Source organism: Ceratotherium simum, chromosome 4, assembly GCF_057802395.1.
Source record: "Ceratotherium simum simum isolate JZ-2026a chromosome 4, ASM5780239v1, whole genome shotgun sequence".
In the NCBI taxonomy this organism is placed as follows: Eukaryota; Metazoa; Chordata; class Mammalia; order Perissodactyla; family Rhinocerotidae; genus Ceratotherium; species Ceratotherium simum.
This window is the reverse complement of record NC_141903.1, coordinates 43,300,536-43,327,031: the sequence shown is the minus strand read 5'-3', so window position 1 is coordinate 43,327,031 and position 26,496 is coordinate 43,300,536. Positions and strand designations below refer to the sequence as shown.

At 36.5% G+C, this 26,496-nt stretch overlaps 2 protein-coding genes across 7 annotated transcripts in view; both read right to left on the bottom strand.

Annotated features, from left to right (window-relative positions):
* Nucleotides 1-399, bottom strand: part of RAPGEF6 (Rap guanine nucleotide exchange factor 6) — a 203,307-nt gene extending 202,908 nt beyond the window's left edge. Inside the window, exon 1 of one of the 5 annotated variants that reach the window (XM_014796298.2) lies at nt 101-399. In XM_014796298.2, coding sequence (XP_014651784.1) covers nt 101-169 — 69 coding nt within the window. In that variant the 5' untranslated portion in view covers nt 170-399. The remainder of the gene's footprint in view (nt 1-100) is intronic. The other 4 variants (XM_087429849.1, XM_087429848.1, XM_004420236.3 and 1 more) reach the window with 4 other exon arrangements.
* A 5,640-nt stretch (nt 400-6,039) lies between these two features.
* The window catches only part of FNIP1 (folliculin interacting protein 1), a 133,256-nt gene continuing 112,799 nt past the window's right edge, over nt 6,040-26,496 (bottom strand). For both annotated transcript variants that reach the window (XM_004420231.3, XM_004420232.3), the window contains 5 exons: nt 24,216-25,635; nt 23,229-23,397; nt 14,917-15,114; nt 11,006-11,121; nt 6,040-8,803 (listed from right to left, as the gene is read on the bottom strand). In XM_004420231.3, the coding sequence (XP_004420288.1) occupies nt 8,725-8,803; nt 11,006-11,121; nt 14,917-15,114; nt 23,229-23,397; nt 24,216-25,635 (1,982 nt within the window). In that variant the 3' untranslated portion in view covers nt 6,040-8,724. The remainder of the gene's footprint in view (nt 8,804-11,005; nt 11,122-14,916; nt 15,115-23,228; nt 23,398-24,215; nt 25,636-26,496) is intronic.

Sequence of the window (26,496 nt, the reverse complement as noted above, 5' to 3'; positions counted from 1 at the left end):
GCGAGTCCCTGGCAAGGGGACAGTCGCCGCAGGTTTCGGATTGACAGGGGGATGCAGTCCGTTGGACACCAAGACGCGCGCCAGGGTCGGCCGGCCTTACCTCGGGGGTCCGCTCGGGCGGCTTCTTCTTAAGCGCCTGCCTAGTGCCGGGGTCCACGGGTGAGTTCATGGCCGCGGCCCTGGCCCCCGTGCTCCCCAGCCTGCTTTTAGCAGCGCACGCGACGGCCCATTGCCCCTAGGTGGGGGGTCTGCACCCCCAACTCCTGAGGAAGGCAACTCCAAACGGCCGCAGGGTCCCCGCTCGATCAAACAACCCTTCGCAACGCCCGCCCGGGGCCTCAGCCCACGCGCGACTGGCCAGAGAGAAACCCGCGCGGGGGCGGGGGGAGGTGAGTGCGCATGCGCGGCACGCTCGAGCACGCAAAAGACGCCCAAGGGCGTGACTCCGTGGTGACGTAGGCACTGGGGCGGAGCAGTTAGGCTTCTGCCAACCCTTCTTCGTGAGATTTAAGGACACGTCGCGAGACCTCACCTAACACCCCCCGCCCCCCGTCACGGGATCCGCCTCTGCGTTGTGGTTTCGGCCGCTCCAGCTTCCGGTGGAGGGGCCGGAAGCGCGCTGTGAGAGACTGAGCAAAACTAGATGTTAGGGCAGAACCCGGAGGAAGGCGTTCTGGGGAAAAAGTTCTGTTTTTGCCAAAATCCGGAAGCTCAAGGCGTGGCCAAGCGGGGGCCGAGCTCCCGCTCTGCAACTCCTACGCCCCTCCCTCGGAGAACGTGCTGAACCCGAAGCCGCCGTTCGGCAAACAAGGAAGTTCATGCACTCTTTCCTGCGTTTCTTCTAATAAAACCAGTCTCTTGTAGAAGAGGCCCGGCGGGAAGTACCTGCCCTGTCCAAGACGGACGTCCAGAGATCTGGGCAGAGAAATCAAAGCTTCGCGGCCTGTGCTTGCGGTCATCTCAGCGTTACTGCTGGTTCGTGAAGCCAGGTCTGGACTGCGTTCCCATAACCAATGACCAGGGCAGCTCTCCCTCTGCCCAACCCCTTCTTCAGGCAGCGGGGCTTAGGGTTGCCTGGACTCACGAGTGACCGCTTTCGCACTACATTTTACATACTAGTCTGTTTCGCAACAGACCGAATGAAGTCAATTTCCATTTACTTACAGGTCCTTTCGTTAAAAACACAGACCACTCACTCTTCGGGGCAGCCAAACAGCTGCAGAGGCTGCTTTCACAAGATCACTGACAGAATTCCATAATTCATCGTTCTAGACAGTCCTTTCACGCCTACCTCATTAATGAACAGATGGGCCGCACTAGATACACAATTCCTAACTTTGGAGCCACCACAGGCATGTCCTTTCCACTGAATTTTAAGCTCCCTGAGGGCGGTGTACCACATCTAGGTATATCTTAGGATTTTTCAAAGCAATTAGCATAATCTACTAATTCAAAGTGATTTATGATTATGACGTTATACACAATTTTTTAATGACAAAGTAAATTAAAATTATATTTCAGAGTAACAAAAGGGAAAGAAGAGATTAGGCTGCAACATTTGCCCTTTGGTTATGATGGCTGATGTTAATGGTTTTGTTTTCCGTTGGTCGTTGGGCTTGCCCAAACTTGAAGTTTACAACATAATATTAGCACATTTCTTTTTTGAGTATAGGACAAAAACCTTACCAGGGAAGTTGGGGCACAGGCATTCTGGAGAGAAAGTAATTGAGAGATCACAAAGAATTGCATGACCCATTTTTGTTATTTTTTGTGTGTATAAACACATTCTCTCAAAGGTCTGCCTAAGATCACAAAGGTCATCCCTTCATTCTTTAAGACTCAGTTTCCAGAGCCATATCAGTATTTGGAAAGAGGGAAAAGGAATTAATGTATGATGACCATGAGCTTGAACTTTAGGGGCAGACACCTGAATCTGTGTCTTTATTAGGCCATTTCCAGTTAAATGACTTAGAGAAGTTATTTAATCTCTCTGAACGTCAGTTTCCTTACCTGTAAAATGGAATAGTAAAGGACTTATTGCTTTGGGATTCTTGTAAGATTACATGAGATAATTCATGTAAAACACTTAGAATGTTGCCTACACAATGCAAGCACTCTTTATTATTTCTATTACTTTACCTCTGGGAAATGATTTCTCAAAAGGAGAAATTCTAGTTTGAAGAATTTGATAGGTTTTTTTTTAATGCCCCCAATTTTTTTTCATTAATAACTATTCAGAAACATTTACGTATTCATGAAGATGTGGAGCAACAGGAACTCTCACAAACTGCTGGTTAAGTGTAAATTGGGAAATCACTTTGAAAAAAAAGTATCTAGTAAAGCTGAAACTTAGCATACCTTATCTCAGCAAGTCTACTCCTTGATATGTGTCCTAAAGAATACCCATGTACACCAGAAGATGAAAATAAATGTTCAGTGTTCATAGTAGCCAAAACTGGAAATAACCCAAATGTCCACCAATAATAGAATGGGTAAATTATGGTATATTCATTCAGTGGAATACCAGCTACATAGAACATGGATGAATCTTCAACATCATGTTGAGAGAAAAAAGGTAAAACACAAACTATGCAGTATAATTACACGAAGTTCAAAGACAAGCAAAATTAAAGTATATGGGATGCATAAACAGATAAAACTATAAAGAGAAAGCAAGGGAATGATGTTCACAAAAGTCAGGTTGGAAGTTACAAAAACAAGAAGGCAGAGGATTATGATCAGGATAGGGCACATGGAGGAGGGAGCTTCTGGATTGCCGAAAATGATTTATTTCTTGACCTAAGTGATGGTTACATTAGTGTATATGATTATTTACTTTTCTGTACATAATATTTCACAAGGAAAAATGAATTAAGTATAAAAAATAACTATTAGGCTTCATCATAAGACAATAACAGTTAAAACAGTATATTAACAGCCACAGTAACCATACACATCTAAATTTAAGCACATTTTCAAAATCTATCTTATCCTTTACCATCTCGTATTATGCTCTGGTATGTGGAAAAAAGTGAGGAGACTGTGAAAGCTCTAATAGCTATTTTCAGAGAAAAGGCAACCTCCAGGATAGGATTCACCAGCATTACCTTGTATCTGAAAGGAAAAAATAATGGTTCTGAATGCAAGTAATTTATTAAATTCTAGGAAAATAAAAATGTGCTTAAACCTTAAGGAAAAAAAAGTGGCTTAACTCCTTACCCTATCTTAATTTTCTTCATTATACTTAACACAACCTGACAGCGTATTATTTTTGTCTATCTCCTCCACCAGTGGGAAATACGTAAACTCCATACGTAAACAGAGAAGAAAGTTTATGTTATTTACTGGTATATCCCTGGCACCCAGACCTGTGCCTAGCACATAACAGGTTCTCAATCAATATTTGCTGAATGAACAAATGAAACTATCTAAGGACTAACTAATTAAGAGGGGATTTTGCTGTTAGAAAGTTAGGTACCTGATTGCTCTTCAACAGCAAAGAAAGATGTCTGGCAAGGTAACTGTTGTATTATGTAAAACTGAATGCTTATTAAGCAAATAATCATATGGCCATCTTTCCAGGATAATAGCAAACCAATAAAAACATGGAGGTAAAGAGCACTGGTTTTAATAGCACCTGGAATGAAGTAAAGAATTGAGATTTGGGGCCGGCCCCGTGGCTTAGCGGTTAAGTGCGCGGGCTCCGCTGCTAGCGGCCCGGGTTCGGATCCCGGGCGTGCACGGACGCACCGCTTCCTCGGCCATGCTGAGGCTGCGTCCCACATACGGCAACTAGAAGGATGTGCAGCTATGACATACAACTATCTACTGGGGCTTTGGAGGGAAAAAATAAATAAATAAAATCTTAAAAAAAAAAAAAAAAAGAATTGAGATTTGGAGTATGCTGGGAGATTGAGTCACTACTAGTAGAAAAATAAGAGCATTTTCTGGCCCAAATCCAGAAGATCAGTTACTATCATTGAATCAGATGGCTAGGAATTAATATTTTTCAAAAGCTACCTAGGTGTTTCTAATATGCAGGTTTGAAAACTAAACTAACTCAGGTTCTGGACTAATCTGACCCATCTTAATTCCAGTTCCTGTAACACAGTGAAGGATATTGACTTGTGAGCACTGGATAAATGTGTGACATAAGAGTGGCATCACAAGTTTCTTGAGGAAATAACAATATCTTCCTTATATTTACACATTTCAATAATGCTATTCCCCTTGAGACAATTTAGGTGACACTGCATTTATCAATAATCTTCATTTTAGCACTAAGGTAATTATAAAGACATATTTTTGGACCGTCCTTGTTAAAACAGTCACTTGGAAAGGATGGAAGCTCAAGCCTCTTCAACTTAATACTCTCCTTAGGGTAAATACAGGTTTATCTGTGGGAGGTCTAATCAGACAGTGTTAACCCAGACAGAGAGCTGTCTTCAATCTAATGAAGGGATTGGTCTAGACTTGTACTTTGACCAGAAAGAGAGTCCCTTTTAAAAGAAACGTTATAAAAGACCAAGTTTCCTGGTGTGACAGGGGTGGGGGGGGACAGGACCTTCTGACCTGAGAATATGCTTTAAGACCAAAAGTCCCACTGAAGGTCTCCTGAAAAATGGTAGGCGGGAATTTCACATATTCTTTAAAAGTCTCTTTTGGACTGCTTGTATTTTCTTTTCTTTAGGGAAAATCTTAATCTAGAAATCAAATCTTAAATCTAGAGCAAGCATGGCCAAGTCCATAGTCTGCACTACAAAGCAAGGATAGGAACCACTACATTCTCTGATCTCCCCATTTTCTATGCCTAAATCTTTCCCACTCAGAGTTACAATTCCCCAGTCCCCAGTGCACCTTAGCTCAGCTTTGGTCCCCCTTGGCCATCCCACCCCTACCTTCTACACTGGCAAAGACAAGCGAAGAAATCCCAGAAATCTTTACTTTTGTCACTACATACTAGTTGGAAAGCATTCTGGTCTGAGAGACAAAATGGACCCACACAGAAGACTATGACCTCAGATTAAATTCTCTGTATCTCAGTTTCTCATCAGCAAAATCATTCCTCTATGCATCTCAGAAATGTTGCAAGATTTCTCTAAATTTATATGAGAGAACAGCACTTATAAACACAGGCACCAATTATAAACCTCTAAAATATCTGATGGATGCTTCCTAAATACTTGATACTTCCTCTCTGCTTTAAAACAGTGCACTTATTCTCTTTGGTCAAATGTAAGAGTGATACGTGTAAAATGATACAAAAACAGACACTACAAAAACCCAATGATCTAATCCTGGTTCCTGGCATAACTCTGTTGAAAACAACCTAGCTTGAGTAAGGCAGCTTCCCAACAGCCTACTCAAGGCTGAATCACTGCTGCAGAGGAGGCACTAAGGATCGATGGAAGAGCCGACTTCCCTACAATGCAGATGAAAAGGATGGGCTTGCTCAGATCCACATGCAAATCAGTGAACAAACCAGGAGTAGAACCTAAACCAACTGGCCAACTTTTTGTTTAATTATAAAGTTAACAGTAATTTGTATTGGATATCATGTTCTTAACAGGTTTAGATGGCTTCTTCTAGGTTTTAAATGATTTACAGTTTGTTTTCACAAAAGCATTTAAAGAAATTTTCAATTTGTTATGAGATTTAGGTCAAATATAAGAATATTCCAATATTTTCTTGTTACTGTGTTTTCATTCATAAGAATATACGTTAAATTCTCCCCACAATAGGCGGGGGCCAGGACAGATTACCTACCTAGTAACAGTACCAGCCAAAAATTATTGAGCACTTGGGGTGTGCCATGCACTGAGATAAATTCTTGACATTGTTTCACTTGATTCTCATAACCACCTCATACAGTAGATTCTACTAAATTATCAATACGAAAAATTAGGATTAGAGAAGGACATTATGAACAAGGTCACATGCTAGAAGTGTCACACTTGGGAAAAGAATCCAGGTGGGCTGACACCACAGTCCATGACATTACATATACCTTATTAACACATGAAAGAAAGACCAACATCATCCATCAAATTGACATGTGTATTTATTGCACAAATTTCCCCTAGAACTGGGAGGTTATTATAATACAGGTGTACATTTGAGAAATGTATACAGAACAGGAACAAGTATGTACATTTTACATATCCCACCATCTAATAACTTAGAGAAAGCAGAACAATCTCGTAAAGACATCTACCAGAAGTAGGCAATGTGTAAAATCTGTTTTTTCAAAGTGATCATCCCCAGTGTATGCCAATTGCAACATAATGAAATTTGTGCTAGTTTGTTTATTGCACTTAACATTTTCAAACTCAAAATTAAGACATATTAATAAAAGCCAGGAATATTTAAAATCAAACCAATTAGTTTATATACAAGGAAAAATTAGTTTTAAATCTATAACGTAAAAGATCCCTTTTTCATTTCCTGTTGCAACAAACAGGTTTTTTTCATATGTAACACATATCTGTCTGTACCATAAGTTGAAAAAATTATTTCAAACAGGCCAAAACTCTTTTCACATTCATCATAATGATCACACTTTAAAGAAGTAGCAGCTCATTCCTTGGGCTTTGTGTAGGGAAAGAATGACTATGATGAAGGTAATAGAAACTACAGAAGGGTTGAGAATTACAAAACTCAGGAATCCTATAAGGATTAATGATTCTATAAGAAACTACAGGCCTTTTCCTTCTGAGCAAAGCTTAGTTTTAAGAATAACAGTAGCATGAGCCTTAATTTATTGAAGACTAGATTTCCTAAATGATAATTTATTAGAGATTTCAAATAGATAGGACTGTGAACAGTTTGATGATTAATTCAAAAAAGAAAACACGCAAAAACAGACATTATCTACCTGCTACATATCATTCTGAACTACAATCAAAAAATAATGCACACTGGCCTACATATGAACTTTTCTATATTCTGAATTCTGCCAAAGAGATTGATTCACAGAATTCCAAAGAATAAAAGAGAGAAGAATTTTGTTAATAAATGGAATAAGAAAATTAAGCCAAAGAAAATATATTCAAAAACACTCTTTGGCAGCAAGTCATCCATGGGAGACTCAGGTACTAAATGGACCAGCTGATAGGACACAGGGGCCAAACTGATTGCAGGCACACCAATTTCAGCTTTACATTCCATTAAAACAACCATTTCTTGTCTAGTTGGAGATTTCTTGAATACATAAAGAACAAGGCGAAATGTGACCCAATGCTATAAATTCAAGGTCAAAGACTAAACAAACCACAGAAGTCTTCCTTAATTACTAAAAGTTTAAACAGCAAGAATGGATGTATTATACAGTAAATGTATTTAGTAATAGAATAAGCAAGTGGTTTTCTTATTTAAAAGCTGATCAATTAATTATGATGAAAATAGTCCATGAAAGCAGAAAACATCTTCACATCTATCATTAAAAGTATTTTAGATCAAATAAGTAAAGAATAAACCATAACGTAGTATTCAAGTAAACTGAGGTAGTAGAGCATACTGAAAACTTTATCTACCCGTCTTTCTATTTACATTACTTACAAGAGTTTGGTTCCATATTAGCCTTTCTCACAAGCAACACTCTACAGTATATACAAAAACAATAATGTTTGAAAAAAATTAGCTTTTGGAAAGGAGAGGCTATTAGAGAAGAGAATAATTTTAAGAGTTAATGAGTTCTATTAGTGTAAATTGAATATTTTGAAGCAGTGAAACAAATCTTCAGTTCCTATGGGTTCAAGAGGGGCTGATACCAAAAGCAAGGGCCTCAGCTACCTGAGCACTTTTAAAGAAAATAGTATTATTTTTGCCAATGCTTTGGTGCAATTTTTAATCCTAATTTTCATTTATTAAATTAGATGCAAATATGTAAATATTAACATTTATAAGAATTAGCTTATACTTATAAACAAAAAAAATGGTATAAAGTAGTATTCTTATTTTGGGAATCTACATTCCTCAGCCTTAGAAAAAGATAGGCTTTACTTATATTTTAGGGTGTGTGAAACAGAAAAATCACCAGGAAGTAACATTTCAACATTACATACAATTAATACCAGTTGAAAATATTTTTTTTAAAAGGCATGTTTACCAATCTTATATTTCTACCTCTGCTTTTTTAAAAAAATAGATACATATGTACACTTGGGTGGATAACATACATTTACACTCATTATTCTGAGTTTATTATAATTAGGCTGTTTAAAACAGTTTGAGAAATACCCAGAAATTAGCTATTTTGAATTGAAAAGCAAAACACAAATAATCAAGGTTTTATAGATCTCTGAACCTTAGAAATAAAGGATTAAAACTAATGAATGACTATTTCTGAACCATTTAATCATGAGACATCTGTTGCTACTTATGAGTTGTGGCAACATCATAGTGATTATATGAAATTCCTCAATGTTACTCATTTTGTATAAATTTCTAAGTTACACTTTGGCCTTTTCAAATGATTTCCCCCAAAATTATTTATGCTATTTTAGCTTCACTTGGTTAAAAATCTACCACCACCCAAAAGTCCAGTCAAAAGGAAAAAGTCATCCAACCATCACATAATATGCACTGCAATGCAGGATACTCAGGTGGCTGACTCATTCAGATGGAAGTCTAACAGGGAAAAAAATTATCAAAAATGCATGTTGTGTCTGCTTCCTTGGTTTTTACTTAACTTTCCACCAAAGTTAATTTCCAACAACCTTTATGTTAAAGGAGTATCTGAGCAACATATGGAGAGTGAGTGCTTGCTACAGCAGCCAGAAGAGGAAGATCACTGGATTCAATCCTGAAATAAAGAAAAACAAAATCTCAGTTTAGGCTGTCTGTACTGAGGACAAGTGTCCCACAGGCAAAGACTGCTACCTGTAAAGTACCATATCTCAGCAGCCAAGGACCTAGGCCAACCCAGCCAAAAGGAATAATGAAAGTTAGAAGTTTTTCATTAAGTAAAAACCAGAATCAAAGATTTTAAAAAAGAAAGCCTCTGAAACCTAATGGTAACAAAGTCATGGATGTAAGAAAGCATTTCACTGACCTGCTGATGGACCATGCATCAGGGCAAGGGACAAATGTCTAAGAAATACAATATGTATAATAATAGAATAATAGTGTACATCCATATTGTTTTGAATACAAATGTTTCTATATAATAAGACATACTGAAAAGAAGTAATAAAAGCTTCTTAAAAATACATCCTACCACAAATAACCTATAGGAAAAGAAAAATGGCTAATAAACAGAGAAAAAGTTATGCAGACTCACTCATGATTAGAGAATAAATTTTAATAAAATAAGATCCATTTTTCAGCCAATAACTTGGCAAAGATTAAAAAGTTTGGTAATAGCCAGTAGTAGAAAGACTGAGCTTCCTGCTGTTTGTGAGAATTTATTCTGGTACTTTTTGGATAGTATTTACCATTAACTATCAAAATAACTATCAGTATCTATCAAAAATTTAAGGGGCCAGCCCAGCAGCGTAGTGGTTCAATTAACGTGCTCTACTTTGGCGGCCTAGGGTTCGTGGGTTTGGCTCCCGGGCACAGACCTACACACGGCTCATCAAGCCACGCTGTGGTGGCATCCCACATACAAAATAGAGGGAGACTAGCACAGATGTTAGCCCAGCAACTGGCAACAGATGTTAGGTCAGGGCCAATCTTCCTCAACGACAACAAAAAAATTTAATACACATGCCCTTTAACCAAAAATGCTACTTCAAAGAATTTATTCTACAAATTTCAAAGATTTATATTCATTCCAGTACTAGTTTGTAATAACAAAAAACTGAAAATAACCTAAATTCCACTATATAATGGAATGCTATACAGCCATTAAAAATAATGAGACAGATCAGCATGTCCTCATATGAACAAACATTCAAGATATATTAAAAGGCAAGCCGCAGGATGATATATAGAGTATAAACCAATTTATATTTATCCTATGCATTACAAAATTCTGTAAGAAAAAATAAGACATTAACTGTTTCCAATCTGGATGATAAGGAATAACATCAATACAAGAATTTAATTTGGTTTCTGACATACAGCAGCTACCCATTGATGTTGACTCTCTCCCTTCATAAAAGCTGAATTAGACAAAAGTTGTAGCTTGTTTTAATTTATTCAACTAGCATTTCAAGAGATAATTCACACACACAAAGTGGCCACAGAACACAGGGAAAATGACCACAGAATATAATGAAAAGGGCTATACAATGCTGCCTCCCACCAAATTCCTGTTCCTCCTTCAGTTAGCATTTCAGGTAACTGTCTTCTTCCCAGGAATAACTGCAGAGTAGACAGACACGATATATAGATAATGGGGAAGGAGTAATAATATGTAGATAATGTACTAACATCCCCAGAATGCTATTACTTCAATCAGCTCGTCTGAATGGCAGCACAGATGCTGGGAATGATGAGTTGACAACATATTTAATAAAGGAAAATGAATATTTACTTACTTTTTCTAAGATAAAAATTCAGATTTCCATTTTTATATGACTAGATTCTCAATTTACTATAATGGCACAAGGGACAATGCCTTTCAGATCAGTGAAAGACAGGGATCTACATTTTTTTTCCCTTTGTGAGGAAGATCAGCCCTGTGCTAACATCTGCCAATCCTCCTCTTTTTTTGCTGAGGAAGACTGGCCCTGGGCTAACATCTGTGCCCATCTTCCTCTACCTTATATGAGACGCCACCACAGCATGGCTCTCCAAGCTGTGCGTCAGTGCGCGCCGGGGATCCGAACCGGGGAACCCCGGGCTGCCGCAGTGGAGCATACGTGCTTAACTGCTTGCGCCACCGGGCCAGCCCCAGGGATCTGCTGTTTATGTGGTATAGAGCAACCCAACTGATAACAGTGTCCAACTTCTAACAGGAAAAGACACTTAAAAGCAAAAAAGGCAATTCTGAGGAATATTCCTTGCTGAAAGACAGTGCAATGAGACAGAAAAGCCAGAAAAGAAACCATGAACATACCCTAGAACCACTCCCAGCTCCTTGACATGAACACGCATCTGCCCCCTCAGGTACTCAGACAGCATTTTGCTCTTGAAGTATAGCTCCTGTAACCGGTCTTCAAGATGCATTACACACTGCAGTGAGGAGGGAACCAAGAACCAAGTCAGAAAATGGTTTCCAACTCTAAGTGATGGCAAATTCCGAAGCATCATGTATTTGACAACTCAATTTAGTTATTCCAACATAAACTAAAATTTGGAGCACATTTTTAAAGCATGTCATTCTAGCTAAAGAAGTGTAAACCTTTTTCTAGCTCATATCAAAGATGTAGATTCTACAGAGTTTTGGGGGTTTTTAATGTGGTAAATTATATACAATATAAAATTTACCATTTTAACAATTTTTAAGTGTACAAGTGAGAGGTACTAAGTACAGTCAAAATGTTGTGCCACTATTGCCACTATCCATTTCCAGAACTTAAAAAATATGTTTTTATTCCAAATTTGATAAATTTAACATTCTTATAAATCAATACATTTCAAATGTATTTACACAGAAAAGGATGCATTCTCCTGTGGAGAGTAAAAGAAAAAAAGTTTGCAATAGCTCACAGAGAATGCTCTGTAGTTCATACTAGAAGAGAGATATTTCTAAACTGGAACATTAAAAACTAAAACACATATACTTTATTGTCAATTAACTTGCCCAATTTACTAAAATATGTGATTTTTTCATGCGAACTGATGCTATGTGTATATGTCTGAGGAAGAAACATGAGCTTCAGGTGTTAAAACACTAAATTCTTGCAGAGTATTCCTTTCCAATGAAAATCAGCTATTGAAGCTCCTAATAAAAACCGATTTTCTTCTTGGAAAAACACAGCTGAATGGATTTCTTGGCACATTCATTGTTTTGTGGTGTGTATTTTTCCCATAATGCTCACTTAGGCTGAAAATGCCTTAGGTGAAGAAGAAAATGTTTACAGAATATATATAATAAAATTCATATATATACATAATAAAATTTACCATATTACCCATTTTTAAATATACAATTCAGTGGCATTAAGTACATTCACAATGTTGTGCCACCATATCACTATCCATTTCCACAACTTTTTTTCATTATCTCAAACAGAAACTCTGTACCCATTATACAGTAACACCTCATCCCTTCCTTTCTCCCAGACCCTGGTAACTTCTATCTACTTTCTGTCTCTATGAATTTACCTATTCTAGATACCTCATTTAAGTGGAATCATACAATATTTGTCCTTTTGTGTTTTGCTTACTTCACTTAGCATAATGTTTTCAAGGTTCATCCATGTTGTAGCATGTATCAGAATTTCATTCCTTTTTACAGCTGAAATATTCCATTCTATGTATTATAACACATTTTGTTTATCTATTCATTTGTTGATGGAAAGGAGTTGTTTCCAACTTTGGGTTATTGAAAATAAAACCGCTATGAACATGATGGTACAACTGTGTGAGTCCCTGCTTTCAATTGTTTTGAGTATAAACCTAGAAGTAGAATTGTTGGATCACATGACAATACAATGTTAAACTTTTTGAAGAACTGCCAAACTGTTCTCCAAAGCAGCTGTACCATTTTACTTTCCCACCTGCAATGCACAAGAGTTCCAATTTCTCCACATCCTGGCCAATACTTATTTTTGGTGTTTTTGATCAAAGCCATCCTTATAGGTATGAAGTGGTATCTCATTGCGGTTTTGATTTGCATTTTCCTAATGACTAATAGTGTTGAACATCTTTTCATGTGCGTACTGGCCACTTATATATCTTCTTTAAAGAAATGTGTATTCAAGTCTTTTGTCCATTTTTTGAGTTCTTTGCTGTTGAGTTCTCTATATATTCTGAATATCAATCTTTTTTCAGATATATCATTTGCAAATATTTTTTTCCCATTGTATGGGTTATCCTTTCACTCTGTTGATAGTGTCCTCTGATGCACAAAAGTTTTTAACTTGATGAAGTCCAATTATCTAATTTTTACTTTTGCTTTTTTACCTGTGCTTTTTTTGGTGTCAAATCCAAGAAATCACTGTCAAATCCAGTGTCATGAAGATTATCTCCTATGTTTTCTTCAAAGAGTTTTATAGTTTTAGCACTTAAGTTTAGGTTTGTTTAAGTTTAGATTTAAGTTTGAGTTCATTTTTGTATATGGCGTAAGGTAAGGGTACAAATTCATTCTTTTCCATGTGGATGTCCAGTTTTCTCAGCATGATTTGTAGAAAAGACTCCCTTCCCCTTTGAATGGGCTTGGCTCCCCTGTTGAAAACCAACTGACCATATATGTGAGGGTTTCTTTTGGGGCTCTTTTTAATATACTATTGGTCTATATGTTTGTCCTTATGCCAGAACCACACAGTTTTGATTACTGTCACTTTGTAGTAAGTTTGAAATCAGGAAGTATGAGTCTTCCAACTTGGTTCTTCTTTTTCAAGATTGTTTTGTCTCTTCAGGGTCCCTGGAGATGCCATACAAATTTTAGCATAGGCCTATTTCTTAAAAAAAAAAAAAAAAGTCACTGTGATTTTTGATAGGGATTACATTGAATTCTACACTTTAGGGAGTACTGTCCTCTTAATACTAAGTCTTCCAATTCATGAACATGAGATGTCTTTCCATTTATTTATGTCTTCTTTAATTTCTTTCAGCTATATTTTATAGTTTTCAGTGTACAAGCCTTTTGCCTCCTTGGTTAAATTTACTCCTAAAGTAATTTATTCTTTTGATGCTATTGTAAGTGCTTTCTTAATAGAATGTTCGTTGCTAGTGTATGTAAATGCAACTATCTTCGCATGCTGATTTTGTATCTTGCAACTTTGCTGAATTTGTTTACCAGCTTTATCAGTTTTTCTGTGGAATCTTTAAGCTTTCTACAAATAAGATCATGTCATCTGCAAACAGAGATAATTTTACTTCTTCCTTTCTAATTTAGATGCCTTTTGTTTCTTTTTCTTGCCTAACTGCTCTGGCTAGGACTTTCCAGTAACGTGTTGAATAGAAGTGGTAAAAGTGGGCATTCGTGTCTTATTCCCGATTTTAGGGGTAAAACTTGCAGTCTTTCACCATTGCGTATAATATTAACCGTGGGTTTGTCATATATGGACTCTATCATGTTGATCTATAGTAGTTTTTAACTACGCTATATTTCTCCTAACAAGAAAAACAAAGACTTTGAAAGTTGTAAATGATGTTTTCAGTAAGAGGTTAACAGTATTATGATGAGGGACCATTCAAAGTCCTGACATGACAATGAGGGTCTAGAATGCACTGGCATTCTGCACAAAGCTTGGGGACGTTGCATGTTCACACCTTACACGATACTGGTCAGGCACTAAAGTCTGGCTGCTGAAATCACAGAATATATAGACATCTACTCATCTCCTGTCTTAGTCAGCTTGGGCTGCCGTAACAAAATACCACAGACGCGGTGGTTTAAACAACAGAGAATTATTATTTCACAGTTCTGGAAACTGAAAGTCTGAGATCAGGGTGCCAGCATGGTCAGGTTCTGGTGAGATTTCTCTTCCTGGCTGGCAGATGGCTGCCTTCTTGCTGTGTCTCACATGGTGGAAACAGTGCAATCTCTCCTCTTTTTCTTCTTCTTCTTCTTCTTCTTCTTCTTCTTCTTCTTCTTCGGCCACTAATCCCATCATGCGGGCCCTACTCTCATGACCTAGTCTAATCCTATTTACTTCCAAAAGGCCCATTTCCAAATACCATCACACTGGGGGTTAGGGCTTCAACATACAGATTTTAGGAGAATACAAACATTCAGTCCATAACACCTTCTTTCAGGAAAACAATGATGAAGCTAACAATAGTATTCAATGTAGGCACATACTAGACAGAGTCACCTATCAGAGTGCTCAAAGTAACTTAAGGCTTACACATACTTACAAAATTTGGAGACAAGTTATGTTTATAAAGCTGAAGAGTGGAATGAAGCAGGTTAGAAACAAGACTGGAAACCAATACTTCTTTTCCCAATTTATTATCTGTCATTCGTCTCTGACTACTGGCCACTTGAACAGTCCATTTATCCATATCTGCTATAATACAGACAGCTTCTGCTATTGGTTCATCCAATACTGGATGCTGGAAAGAAAAGAAAAATTGAAGTTTTCAGAATAAAAGAATATTAAATTCTGACAGCTACTGCCAAAGAATCCTTGACGGTGGAGAACGGAATAGGTAATTAACTCAATAACAAATATCCTAAAATATCTTATAGAAATCATCATTAAGTGCAGATTGGTTACCAGAACTTTGTATTCTTTAATCCAGAACTTAACTTTAACTAGTCTTTTGATCATTCATTCGTTTGATGAATTTACTGAGTGCCAACTATGTGCTAGGCAATAGGAAGAAAATGTTTTTTACCTTGAAAGAGCTAAACATTTTAAAAATAGATAGGACAGGAATTCACATGAACAAGTCAACTGTTAAGGTTTTGTGCTAACTATCCCAACCTGTCAAGCATTCATTTGAGCACCTCAGGGGCTATCCCTTGATTACATGAAGTACCTTGCTGCTTACGTGTGCTAGGTTTTTCTGTTTACCAAGACGTATACCTAGAGTGTGGATACAGTAATTAAAAAGAAGAAAAATCAATAGGTACTAACATAACTCTCCAAGACAGATGGTTAAATGGGAAAAAAAAGTCACTATACACACAGACACATTATATCCCAGTTACGTTTTTAAAAATTCAGATCTATATCTAAATGAAAATGTATAGAAAATACTCAGGGGCCGGCCCCGTGGCGTAGCAGTTAAGTGCACGCATTCCGCTGCTCGTGGCCCGGGATTCGCAGGTTCAGATCCCGGGTGCACACCGAAGCACCACTTGTCAGACCATGCTGTCGTGGCATCCTATATAGAGTGGAGGAAGATGGGCACAGATGTTAGTCCAGGGCCAGTCTTCCTCAGCAATAAAAGAGGAGGATTGGCATGGATGTTAGCTCAGGGCTGACCTTCCTCACAAAAAAAAAAAAAAATACTCAAACTCTTTATCATGAAGATCTCTGTGAAGAAGTATGGAATATTAAGAGTATGAAGAAGGATTTCTACTCTTTGCTTTGTATATCTTTATATTGTCTGAATTTCTATCACAGCATTTACCTAAATTTACACTTTTATAATTAGAAAATTTAAGGCATAATGAAAAATATTTTTAACTCACATATACTGATAAAAGGACCATAGGCAAATGGCTGTGCCCTTGGTTTCCCATGGTTTACACACAAAAACCAGTATTGACAATTAAATACATAGCACCACTATCAGAAAAAGATGATGGCTCTACAATGCTCAATACTTCAACATATTTCTGTATTTGGAAACGTAAGGATTTCTTCACCACTGGCCATATGGAACAGCAGCAATAAGACTGAGATAAAAACTACACTTTGAAATACTTGAACACAATGGCTTTTTCCTTTTGAACTTTTCTGTTACCACAATTACATAGCTAAGAATGTAAGTTTGCTTCTGGATAAACTTAGGTTTGGTACCCCCCCCCCCCAAAGGATATCTGATTGCCCAGTTAATGAACAACCCCTTTGAATAAAGCTTTTTGCTTGATGGTAAGGAAACAAAGACAACGAAGCTCACAGTGAAGAAGACAGAAATGAATACACCTATAAAAAGATGTATGTATAACGGACAAAATAGGAACCAAGTATTGGGGTAACAGAGGAGGGCAATAGTGAGTTCTGTGTGACTGGGACTTTTACAGTAGAAGAGACATAGGGATACGACATTGAAGAATGGATAGGATTACTGGTGAAAAATGGAGGGAAACATGGATAATTGTGTAAGAGGGAATATCATGAGAAGACTCAGAGAGAGAAGTAGGTGTGTGTGACTAAATTTGTGAAAAAATGATACTGAAAAGTGGGGAAGAAGACAATGGCAAAGAAAATGCCTGGAAAAATACACTGTGAAGACTTTCCATGGAACTCTAAACTTTATTTTTGTTTTTATAAAATTTATTTAACTCTTACCAAGGATATAATATTTTTCTATTCATCAACTAAATTACTGAAGTATAATTTTGGAAATGGTATATACATCTAAAGATGTAAGGTATAGCTTACATTTTTAAGAAACATAATCGTGAACATGTATTTTAATGTAAGTATCTCTGTGGTTATAAAAGAAAAATAAGACAGGAGGTATGATCAAATAACCAAAGTGGAAAAACATACTGTTAAAGGTAAATACTACTTTGAAAAGCAGTGGGCATCTTTAGGAGATGAGAATTATAAAGGAGGTCCACCCTTTTTCCTCACAAGGAAATGCCTAAACAGATAACAGGGAAATTGCTATGAAATATACCTTGTTTACAGGGTTACAAACCACTTTAGAAATTAAGTTTAGAGCTCCTCAATCAAAAGGCATGTGGCTAATATTTTAAAAGGTTTATCAAACCAAAATCTATCAGAGCTATTTTTTGGTAAGGAAAAGGATAATGGTCCCAAGTCAACAGTCTCCCAAGAGAGAAGGGCCTAAACTCCAAGTTTGCATTCAAAAATAATTCAAGTAAAACTCACTTTAGAAGTTGTTAAAAAACAAGGCGGCTCAGGAGCAGTGCCAGTCACTCATTCTGAAATTGCTTGTTTTCATTCAATGGATTGTCATATGCAATGTCCTAATCTGACAAAATTTCAACTTAAACAAGTGTTGATGAGGGTGTGGAGAAAAGTGAACCTTGGTGCACTATTGGTGGGAATGTAAATTGGTGCATACACTATGGAAAACAGCATGGAGGTTTCTCCAAAAATTAAAAATAGAACTACCATATGATCCAGCAATTCCACTTTTGGGTATATATCCAAAGGAAATGAAAACAGAACATCAAAGAGATACCTGCATTCCCATGGCTCACTGCAGCATTATTCATAATAGTCAAGATACGGAAACAACCTAAATGTCCATCAACAGATTAATGGATAAAGAAGACGTGGTACATACACACACACACACACAGGAATATTATTCAGCCATGAGAAAGAAGGAAATCTTGCCATATGCAACAACATGGATGGACCTTAAGGGCATTATGCTAAGTGAAATAAGTCAGAGAAATACAAATACTGTATGATCTCACTTACATGTGGAATCTAAAAAAATCAAACTTGTAGAAACAGAGAACAGATTGGTGGTTGACAGAGATGGAGGTGGGAGGTGGGGGAAATCGGTGAAGGTGGTCAAAAGGTACAAACTTCCAGTTATAGGATAAATAAGTTCTGGAGATGTAATGTACATCATAGAGACTATATTTAATAATACTGTATTATATAGGTGGAAGTTGCTGAGAGAAGATCAACTTTTATTTATTTTTCCAGTTTTATTGATATATAATTGACATATAACATCGTATTCATTTAAGATGTACAACATACACAACATAATGATGTATGCAGAAGTCGAGCAATAGGAGAAAGGTGAGAAAAACCATATGACAAAACCATGAAATAATCAATAAACATTAAAAACAATGTTTACAAAGTATGTTAATAATATGGGTAAATTCTCTTATATCAACAGTTAAGTGACAAAAAAAGAATTCAAAACAGTAAATATAATACCATATATAGCGTGTATATACACACAGATACACATTTTATACATATGTATAGTTATATAAAAAATACATATGTGTATATATATAAAAATGTAAATTTTAGTGTTTTATTATATAGTAAGGAAATTATGGCAAATCTAAAAGCTTTTCAAGAAAACTTACCAAAACTATATATATGTATATAGCATATATAAAAATACATGTGTGTATATATTAAAAATATATATGTATATATATAAAAGGCCTCAATTTTATATATATATATGTAGTGTGTATACATACACATAAACATACATACATACATACAGAAGAATAATGAAGAAGATACAAGGCACAGAATTCCTAAAATATATATAAAACATCAAACAATATAAGTCTGGTATACAAACATCAGTATCGTTTCATAGGCAATGAAACTGAAGCTCTGTTAGATTAAATATCTTGTCTTAGGATACACAAGCAGTAAGTGGCCATGTCTGGGTTTTATCAGACGCCATGTACTTCATCATGACTAGAAGTTGTTTTTGTATTAAGAATGGCTGCCACTGAATGGCAGAGTTAGGAAAATTTTGTTTAGCTTTCTACACATTTCAACATTTTATATAACGAATATATATTCATCTGGTAGTAAGAAAAATAAGACTTTCTTAAAAACTGGGGAGAAAAAGAAAAGACAGTCCACTAACATAGTTCAGGAGAATAAGACTATCTCTTTTAAAAAAGTACTATCCTCAGTATTTATGTATTAAAAAGTTCCTACATGTTTTTCCATGTAGGCACATAAAAAACAGTTCTCATGTTAAATGTAATGATGATAAATTTTAAGTACACAATAACTAAAACCATTAAAAATAAACGTTATATATGAATAGGAAAAAATGACTGGCAAAAAATTCAACAACCTGTTAGTGTAGAGATTAAGGTTGGTATTTTACCTTTCATTTTTCAAAATTTTCTGTAAAACTCTTTGATAATAAAATATCTTACATAATGAAATGAAAATACGAGAGGGTAGGGCTAGAAAGCCAGTTACTAAAACAGAGGGCAAAAGACAAAAAAGGTCTTTCTTTTTACCACAATGAAAAGAACGATAAAAGCATTACAATGCTAATTTTCGTATTTGTATTAACCTTTGTTCATCTGTTTTAGAGACAGTAGAGCACAGAAGCTTAAGGGCACAGCTTAAGAACAGGCAGATCAGGACTGATTTCTAGCTCTGCCATTCCCTATCTATGTAACTTAAAAATCTCTCTATGCTACATCTGAAATACAGGGATGATAAAAACAGGTGCCTCAAAGGATTACTATATTAAGTGAGGTATTACATTTAAGTGTCTGGCACATAGGCCACGAGAGGAGACAGTAACCCCTTCCAATGCGAAACTTTCAGAGAGAACACCAGAACGTTGTGTGAGGTAATGAGTACAGATGGAGGAAGAAAAGAGACTGAGTGACTAAGATCAGATGTAAAGAAAGACAAGAGGATAAACAGAGCATTAACAGGACCCACATGGGATTTCCTAACCAAGTAATTCAACAAATATTTACTGAGCACTATGTCAGGCACTGGGAAGACAGAACTGAAAAAAAGAGAAATGGTTCCTTCACTCTGAAGGACAAACACCATCAACCGATATAAATTCTTCCCCTGAAGCATTAAATTACTTATTAGTATTCTCCTCAGGCATTTATTTTTTCACACGTTGTGTACTACATTTATTCACAATATTTGCCTTATTTTCTCCATTACTAAATAAATAACTTGAGGTTAGAAACTATTTCTTTTTCATCTATACATCCCTTGGAGTATTAGCACTACGTTCAGAACATAGGTTGTCAGTAAATATTTATCTGATTGGTGTTAAAAGGTTGAGCAAAATAACTTTTAAATATAAAGAACATGAGTTTTGATGTTTTCTTTACAAACTTTGTTTTTATCTAAATCTGCTATAATTTCTCTACTATATAATAAAACACCAAAATTTACAATTTTAGGTAATTTTCTACAGACATAAAAGGTTTAAACGTTTTTGGCTAACAATTAAGTGACTGCTTGCTTAACGAGCTATATTTTCTCACCCATGATTTCCCAGTTGGATTTCTCCATTTCCTTTTCAACGTTTTTTTGGGGGGTTGCGGAAAGGAGAAGTTTTTGTTAAAAAAATTACTAAAGTCACATATGAAATCAAAGTGATAAACAGAAAATTCAACAACTGGAGACTTCAATATCCTATTCTCAATAACTGATGAAACAACTAGACAGCAAATCAGCAAGGACATAGAAATCTTGAATAAAGCTATCAACCAACTCGACCTGACAGCTAAAGAACACTCCACCAAACAACAGCCAACTATTCTTTTCAAGCACATGTGGAAAATAGACCATATGCTGGGCCATAAAACAAGTCTTAATAAATTTAAAAGAACTGAAATCATACAAAGTATGTTCTCTGACCACAAAATAACTAATTTAGAAATTAACAATAACAGTAAATTTAAAATTCCACAAATATTTGCAAATTAAACAGCATACTTCTAACTAACCCATGGGTCAAAGAAATGGCAAGGGAAATTAGAAAATATTTTAAGTGAATGAAAATGAAAACACAACAGACCAAAACTTATGAGATTCCATTAAAGTAGTACTTACACAAAAATGCCTGTTAGAAAACAAAAAATATTTCAAATTAATAACCTAAGCTTCCACCTTAAGAAACTATAAAAAGAGCAAACTAACACAAAGCAAGCAGAAGGAAAGAAATAATAAAGATGAGGATAGAAATCAATGAAATAGAAGACAGAAAAACAGAGAAAAATCAATGAAAACAAAAGTTGTTTTCTTGAAAAGATCAACAAAATTGACAACCTTCAACTAGAATAGGAACCAGCAAACTTATTCTGTAAAGAGCCAGACAGAAAATATTTTATGCTTTAGGGGCTATAAGGTCTCAGTTGAAGCAGGAAAACAGTTATAGAGTACATAAATAAATGGGTGTGGTCATGTTGCAATAAAACTTTATGTACAAAAAGCAGGCCTACTTGTCCCATAGCTTGCTGACCTTTGATGCATATGGGCCAAAAATATCTACTGATGAAGTCAAGCCATGAATGAAGTCTTCTTTGGAGAATCCCCCACCCGTTAGAGGGGGACAAAAAAGGAAAAACACAGATTACAAAAATCAGGAATGAAAGAGGAGACATAACCAATGACTTTAAAGAAACTGAAAGAATTATAAGTGTATACTAAGGACAACCTTATTCCAACAAATTACATCATTTAAATGAAACCAACTAGTTCCTAGAAAGACAAAAATTATCAAAATTGATTCAAGAAGAAATAGAAATCAGAACAGATCTATATCGCGAAACTGAATTAGCAATTTAAAATAGTTGCATTAAAAAGAGCCTAGGCCCAGATGGTTTCACTGGTGAATTCTATTAAACATTTGGAGAAAAAATAATACCAATCTTCCAGAAACTCTTCCAGAAAATAGAGGAGGAAATACTTCCCAACTCCTTCTATGAGGCCAGCATTATTCTGATATTTAAGCTAGACAAAGACATCACAAGAAAACTACAGACTAATATTCCTCATGAATATAGACTCTAAAATCCACAACAAAATGTTAGTAAATAAAATCCAGCAACATATAAAAAGGATTATATATCATGACCAAGTGGGATTTTATCCCAGGAATACAAGGGTTGGTTTAACATCTAAAAATCAATTGATGTAATCTATTACATTAATAATTTAAAGAAGAAAAACCACATGATGATTTCAATAGACACAGAAAAAGTATTGGACAAAATCCCACACCCATTCATGATTTAAAAGCAGGGGGCAAAAAAACTCAAAAAACTAGGACTAGAAGGGAACTTGTTCCACCTTATAAAGGGCATCTGTAAGACTCCTACAGCTAACATCATAATAACAAAAGACTCAATGTTTTCCCCCTAAGATGAGGAAAAACACAAGGATGTCTACTATCAGCACTTCTATGCAATATTGTACTGAAGGTTCTAGCCCACACAACCAGGCAAGAAAGAAACAGAAGTATCCGGACCGGAAAGGACAATGTAAAACTGTCTATTCATTGATGACATCAGCCTGTAAGTAGAACATCCTAAGGAATCCACACAAAAAATTACAAGAAATAATAAGCGAGTTCAAGGTGGCAGACTATAAGATCAAAATACAAAAAGCACTGTACTTCTATTTACTAGCAATGAACAATCTGAAAATGAAATTAAGAAAATAATTCCATTCACATTTAAACATTCACATTTTTTTTTGATATTATAAATAACCTAGAGATGAACATCTATGAATACATACAATATTTTCTGTATTTCAGATTTCCATTTCGATAGATTCCTGCAATGCTCTACTTGCTTTCATGGTGACAGGTACAAACATGCAGGTATTATATGTAATACCTTATATACATATATAATATAAATACAGACTTTATATACTTTATATATATGAAGTGATGGATTCAGAGAACAATGATTGTGTTATACAGTGAAGTGTGATAAAAAATATAAGGCAATTCTGGGTACTACTGGTTAACAGAGTTTGTTCTAAATAAATTCAAGAGCAATGAAGGTAACTCACCTGCACAGCGTGAGACAAATCTGACACCAGACACTGACGGAGCCTCTCATCACTCCCAATTCCTTGAAGAACAAAGTCAGGCACATAAGACGAGCAGTAGCCACCCAACAAGGACCTCCCAAAGTTGGCGATGTTAGGCTGAACAGCACTCACTTCAATTAACTTTGACCTGGAAGAAAGGTCCCAAAAGAAGGCATACCTAATTAATAATAAACATACTTTACCAATAAACAAATTTTTGGACTCTACTAATCCATATTTCCAGTACCATCATTTTCTATAAAACATACTTAGAGTAAAATCATCCTTAAGTAAAAACTGGCTTAACTGCTCAATCAGACCACAAAATACTCCTCTTTCTTATCCAGGGAAGAGGGTCTAATGAACAAATTCGTAATGAGGTGAGCATAAATCTTTCATAATAGACTTTAGGAATGCTGTCCCTTGTATATGTAACACATTCTTGCTACAACCAGATTATGAAAATCATCATCTAAAACAAAGTAGTTAAATAACTCACAAATCCAAAGCTTGGTATATAACATTTCTCAAGTACGAATCTTCTCCTTGTATACTTGACCCAGAGTATACATTTCCTGTTTTCCTCTTAGTCTTGGCCAAATGGTTATTTCTAATCATTTCCCACCTTCTCTGTGATTACCTCTTCCTAGTTGCAGGTTCAGCACAGGTCCTTTTTGGGGGCATAATTCACTCCTAAATAGCTTGAACGCTCCTAAGCAGTAAGGAATCTCCTACGTACCAACAAACTTTTCTCCAACACCTTTGTAAAGCCTTTCTGGGATGCCTGGGGGGGTTAGCCTTTAATCCTCCCTATGAGTAAGAGCACATAGTAATAAAAGAGAATTTGTCCAGGACAATGATCTCTACTTTTATATTAACTACTACCAACCTTCAGAAACCAGCTAAACAAAAGAATGGTACATATTTATATAGAGCCTATTATTAATGTTAAAACCTCCTACTTACCCAGGAAAAGGTATCTCATCCTCTTCTGCCCAATCTTCTTGTTCTCCTCCATAATAACTGCTCACTTGTCTAGTCATATCATGCCCTGTATCTTCACTTTCACTATCCCCAAGGGCACTATCTGAACTTTCATTTCTTGGAATGTCCCATTCAGGTCCTACAGCAATTTTTTTCTCTGAACTCTCTTTATCCCCATGGGGGACAAGAATAGAGAGTGTATCTCTTTGGTCCTGCTGAGGAAAGCAGGTTTTACATGAATCTTGGTGAACTGTTTCTATACATTTACAAAATTCATCGTTCTGTTTGTTATCTTTTGTACACAATCTCTTTGAAAACTCTAACATACAGCAGTGCTCTGTACTGTCTGTACTTGTTTTAACTGGAATATCATCAATAGTCCTGGTTTCAATTGAATCATCATTAAAATATTCATCAAATAAGCTCATGCTTTCTGGGTCTGAAGGATTCCAACAGGGAAGTTCACAGGGCTCTCCAGAAACCATGTTCAGTATATCAGATTCTCCAGATTGGTCCTTAGTTGTTTGTTTAGTTTCTTGATGCTGATCAATAGCCCCTCTTTCTTCCTTCAGTGGTTTGGTGTGATGCCTCGTAATCTGATCCACCACTGCCTGACTCCGGAGTTCAGTATCTGAGTCAGGTGACATAGAATCCCCAATCAAGAAAGTAACCTTTGTCTGGGTTCCTTCACAAGAAAATGCAGCAGTCACAAGCTTATCTGGAGGTTTTTTTTCCACAATCATTCCTGTGGATCTCAACACTTTGCCTGTGTGATTACCTGAATCCAGCAATTCCTCACTCTGCCATGTTTCCTCTGCTGGCTCTAAGCCTGACTTTGACAATGTACATTTGTCTACTGGAGCAGATCCTGTGCAAACAACTGTCTCTAACTTAGTGTCAAGGCAAGTTCTTAATTTATCTCTATACTGTTTAACACCAACAGCATTTTCTTCTTGGCAGTCAGAAGGAGAAATCATTCGGCACTCGTCTGAAATTCCTAGCAGCTCCTTAGAGCTGTTTTGAATATCTTCTCTCTCTTGTTGTGAAACATTCTCTACATTCTGCCCAAGGAGTGGATGACTGCAATATTTACAGTTACAGTTAGGAGTCCTTGTTTCTTCTGATTCTTTAAAGAGCAAACTGCTTTTGTTTCTATGCATTGTGATTAGCACATACTCAGATTCTTCTATTTCACCTTTCTCTAAAGTGGTAGTAATTACTGTGCCTGGCATAACGATGGCTTCATCTTCTCCGTTTTCTAAAAGATGGGTTTCCTGAAGTTCAGAGCATCTTATGAAATAAGTGAGAAAATAAAGCAGCCTCTGGACCATATCTTGTCGTTTGCCAACTACCACAGTCCTCGCTAATCGTACAGGAGAGCCAATAGCGCCATACAAGTCCCCTGCAATGGAAAAATCAGTTAATGGACACATCCTCTAGTCATGCAGCTAAACAGGCTATTTTCAATTATCAGAAACCTGCTCTTATTGTATGAGAGCTAGTTCAGGTTTTACTTTTAGTTCTTTCACAGGTAAGTGACTATTCAGAAGAGTAAGATGAGATGAATGGCCTTAACCAAAGAGAAAGGTGACAAAGAGGTTTTCTAGCTTCCTCCTTAAGCAGCTACTGTGGTTCTGAAACTACAAGCAAAGAGTCAGTTGTGAAGGTCACATTTACCAAGAATGTTCTCTGTGCCAGGCCCCACGCAGAGCACTTCACCTGGGTGGAGGAGTACTGCCTGAACTGCTATGTGCAAAAGGATTCTGTAGCTGCATCCAATGCAGATAAGAGAAAGCACAGTATCTGCTTGGGGGCAAGGAGAGGAAGGGGGTAGTGGTGGAATGGAGCAGGGCTCGAGTAGTCACATCACACACTTAACCTTCCTTGATTTAAATCATATCCCTGAACCTTAACTGTTGCTGCCCCACCCAGGACCCCACACTAGCTCCCATGTTTTTAAAAGCTCATTTTCCCTTCCATTCCCTAGAGGGCTGGGTACTCAGGATAGACCATAAAGGGCAGGAAGAGTGAGACCTATCAAGACTAAGAGGAAAAGAAAGAGCAACATGTTTAACCATGTGGTTCATTTTCACTTTTGTATCCATACTAGACATGAACGGCCATTACATTAAAAAAAAATAAGGAGGAGGATCTAGGAGTTATCAATGTCAATATAAATGTATATTTATGCTAGGGCTCAAACTAAACCAACAAAGAAACAGGTGCCAAAAAACACACTTAACAATGGAGAATATAAAGTCAT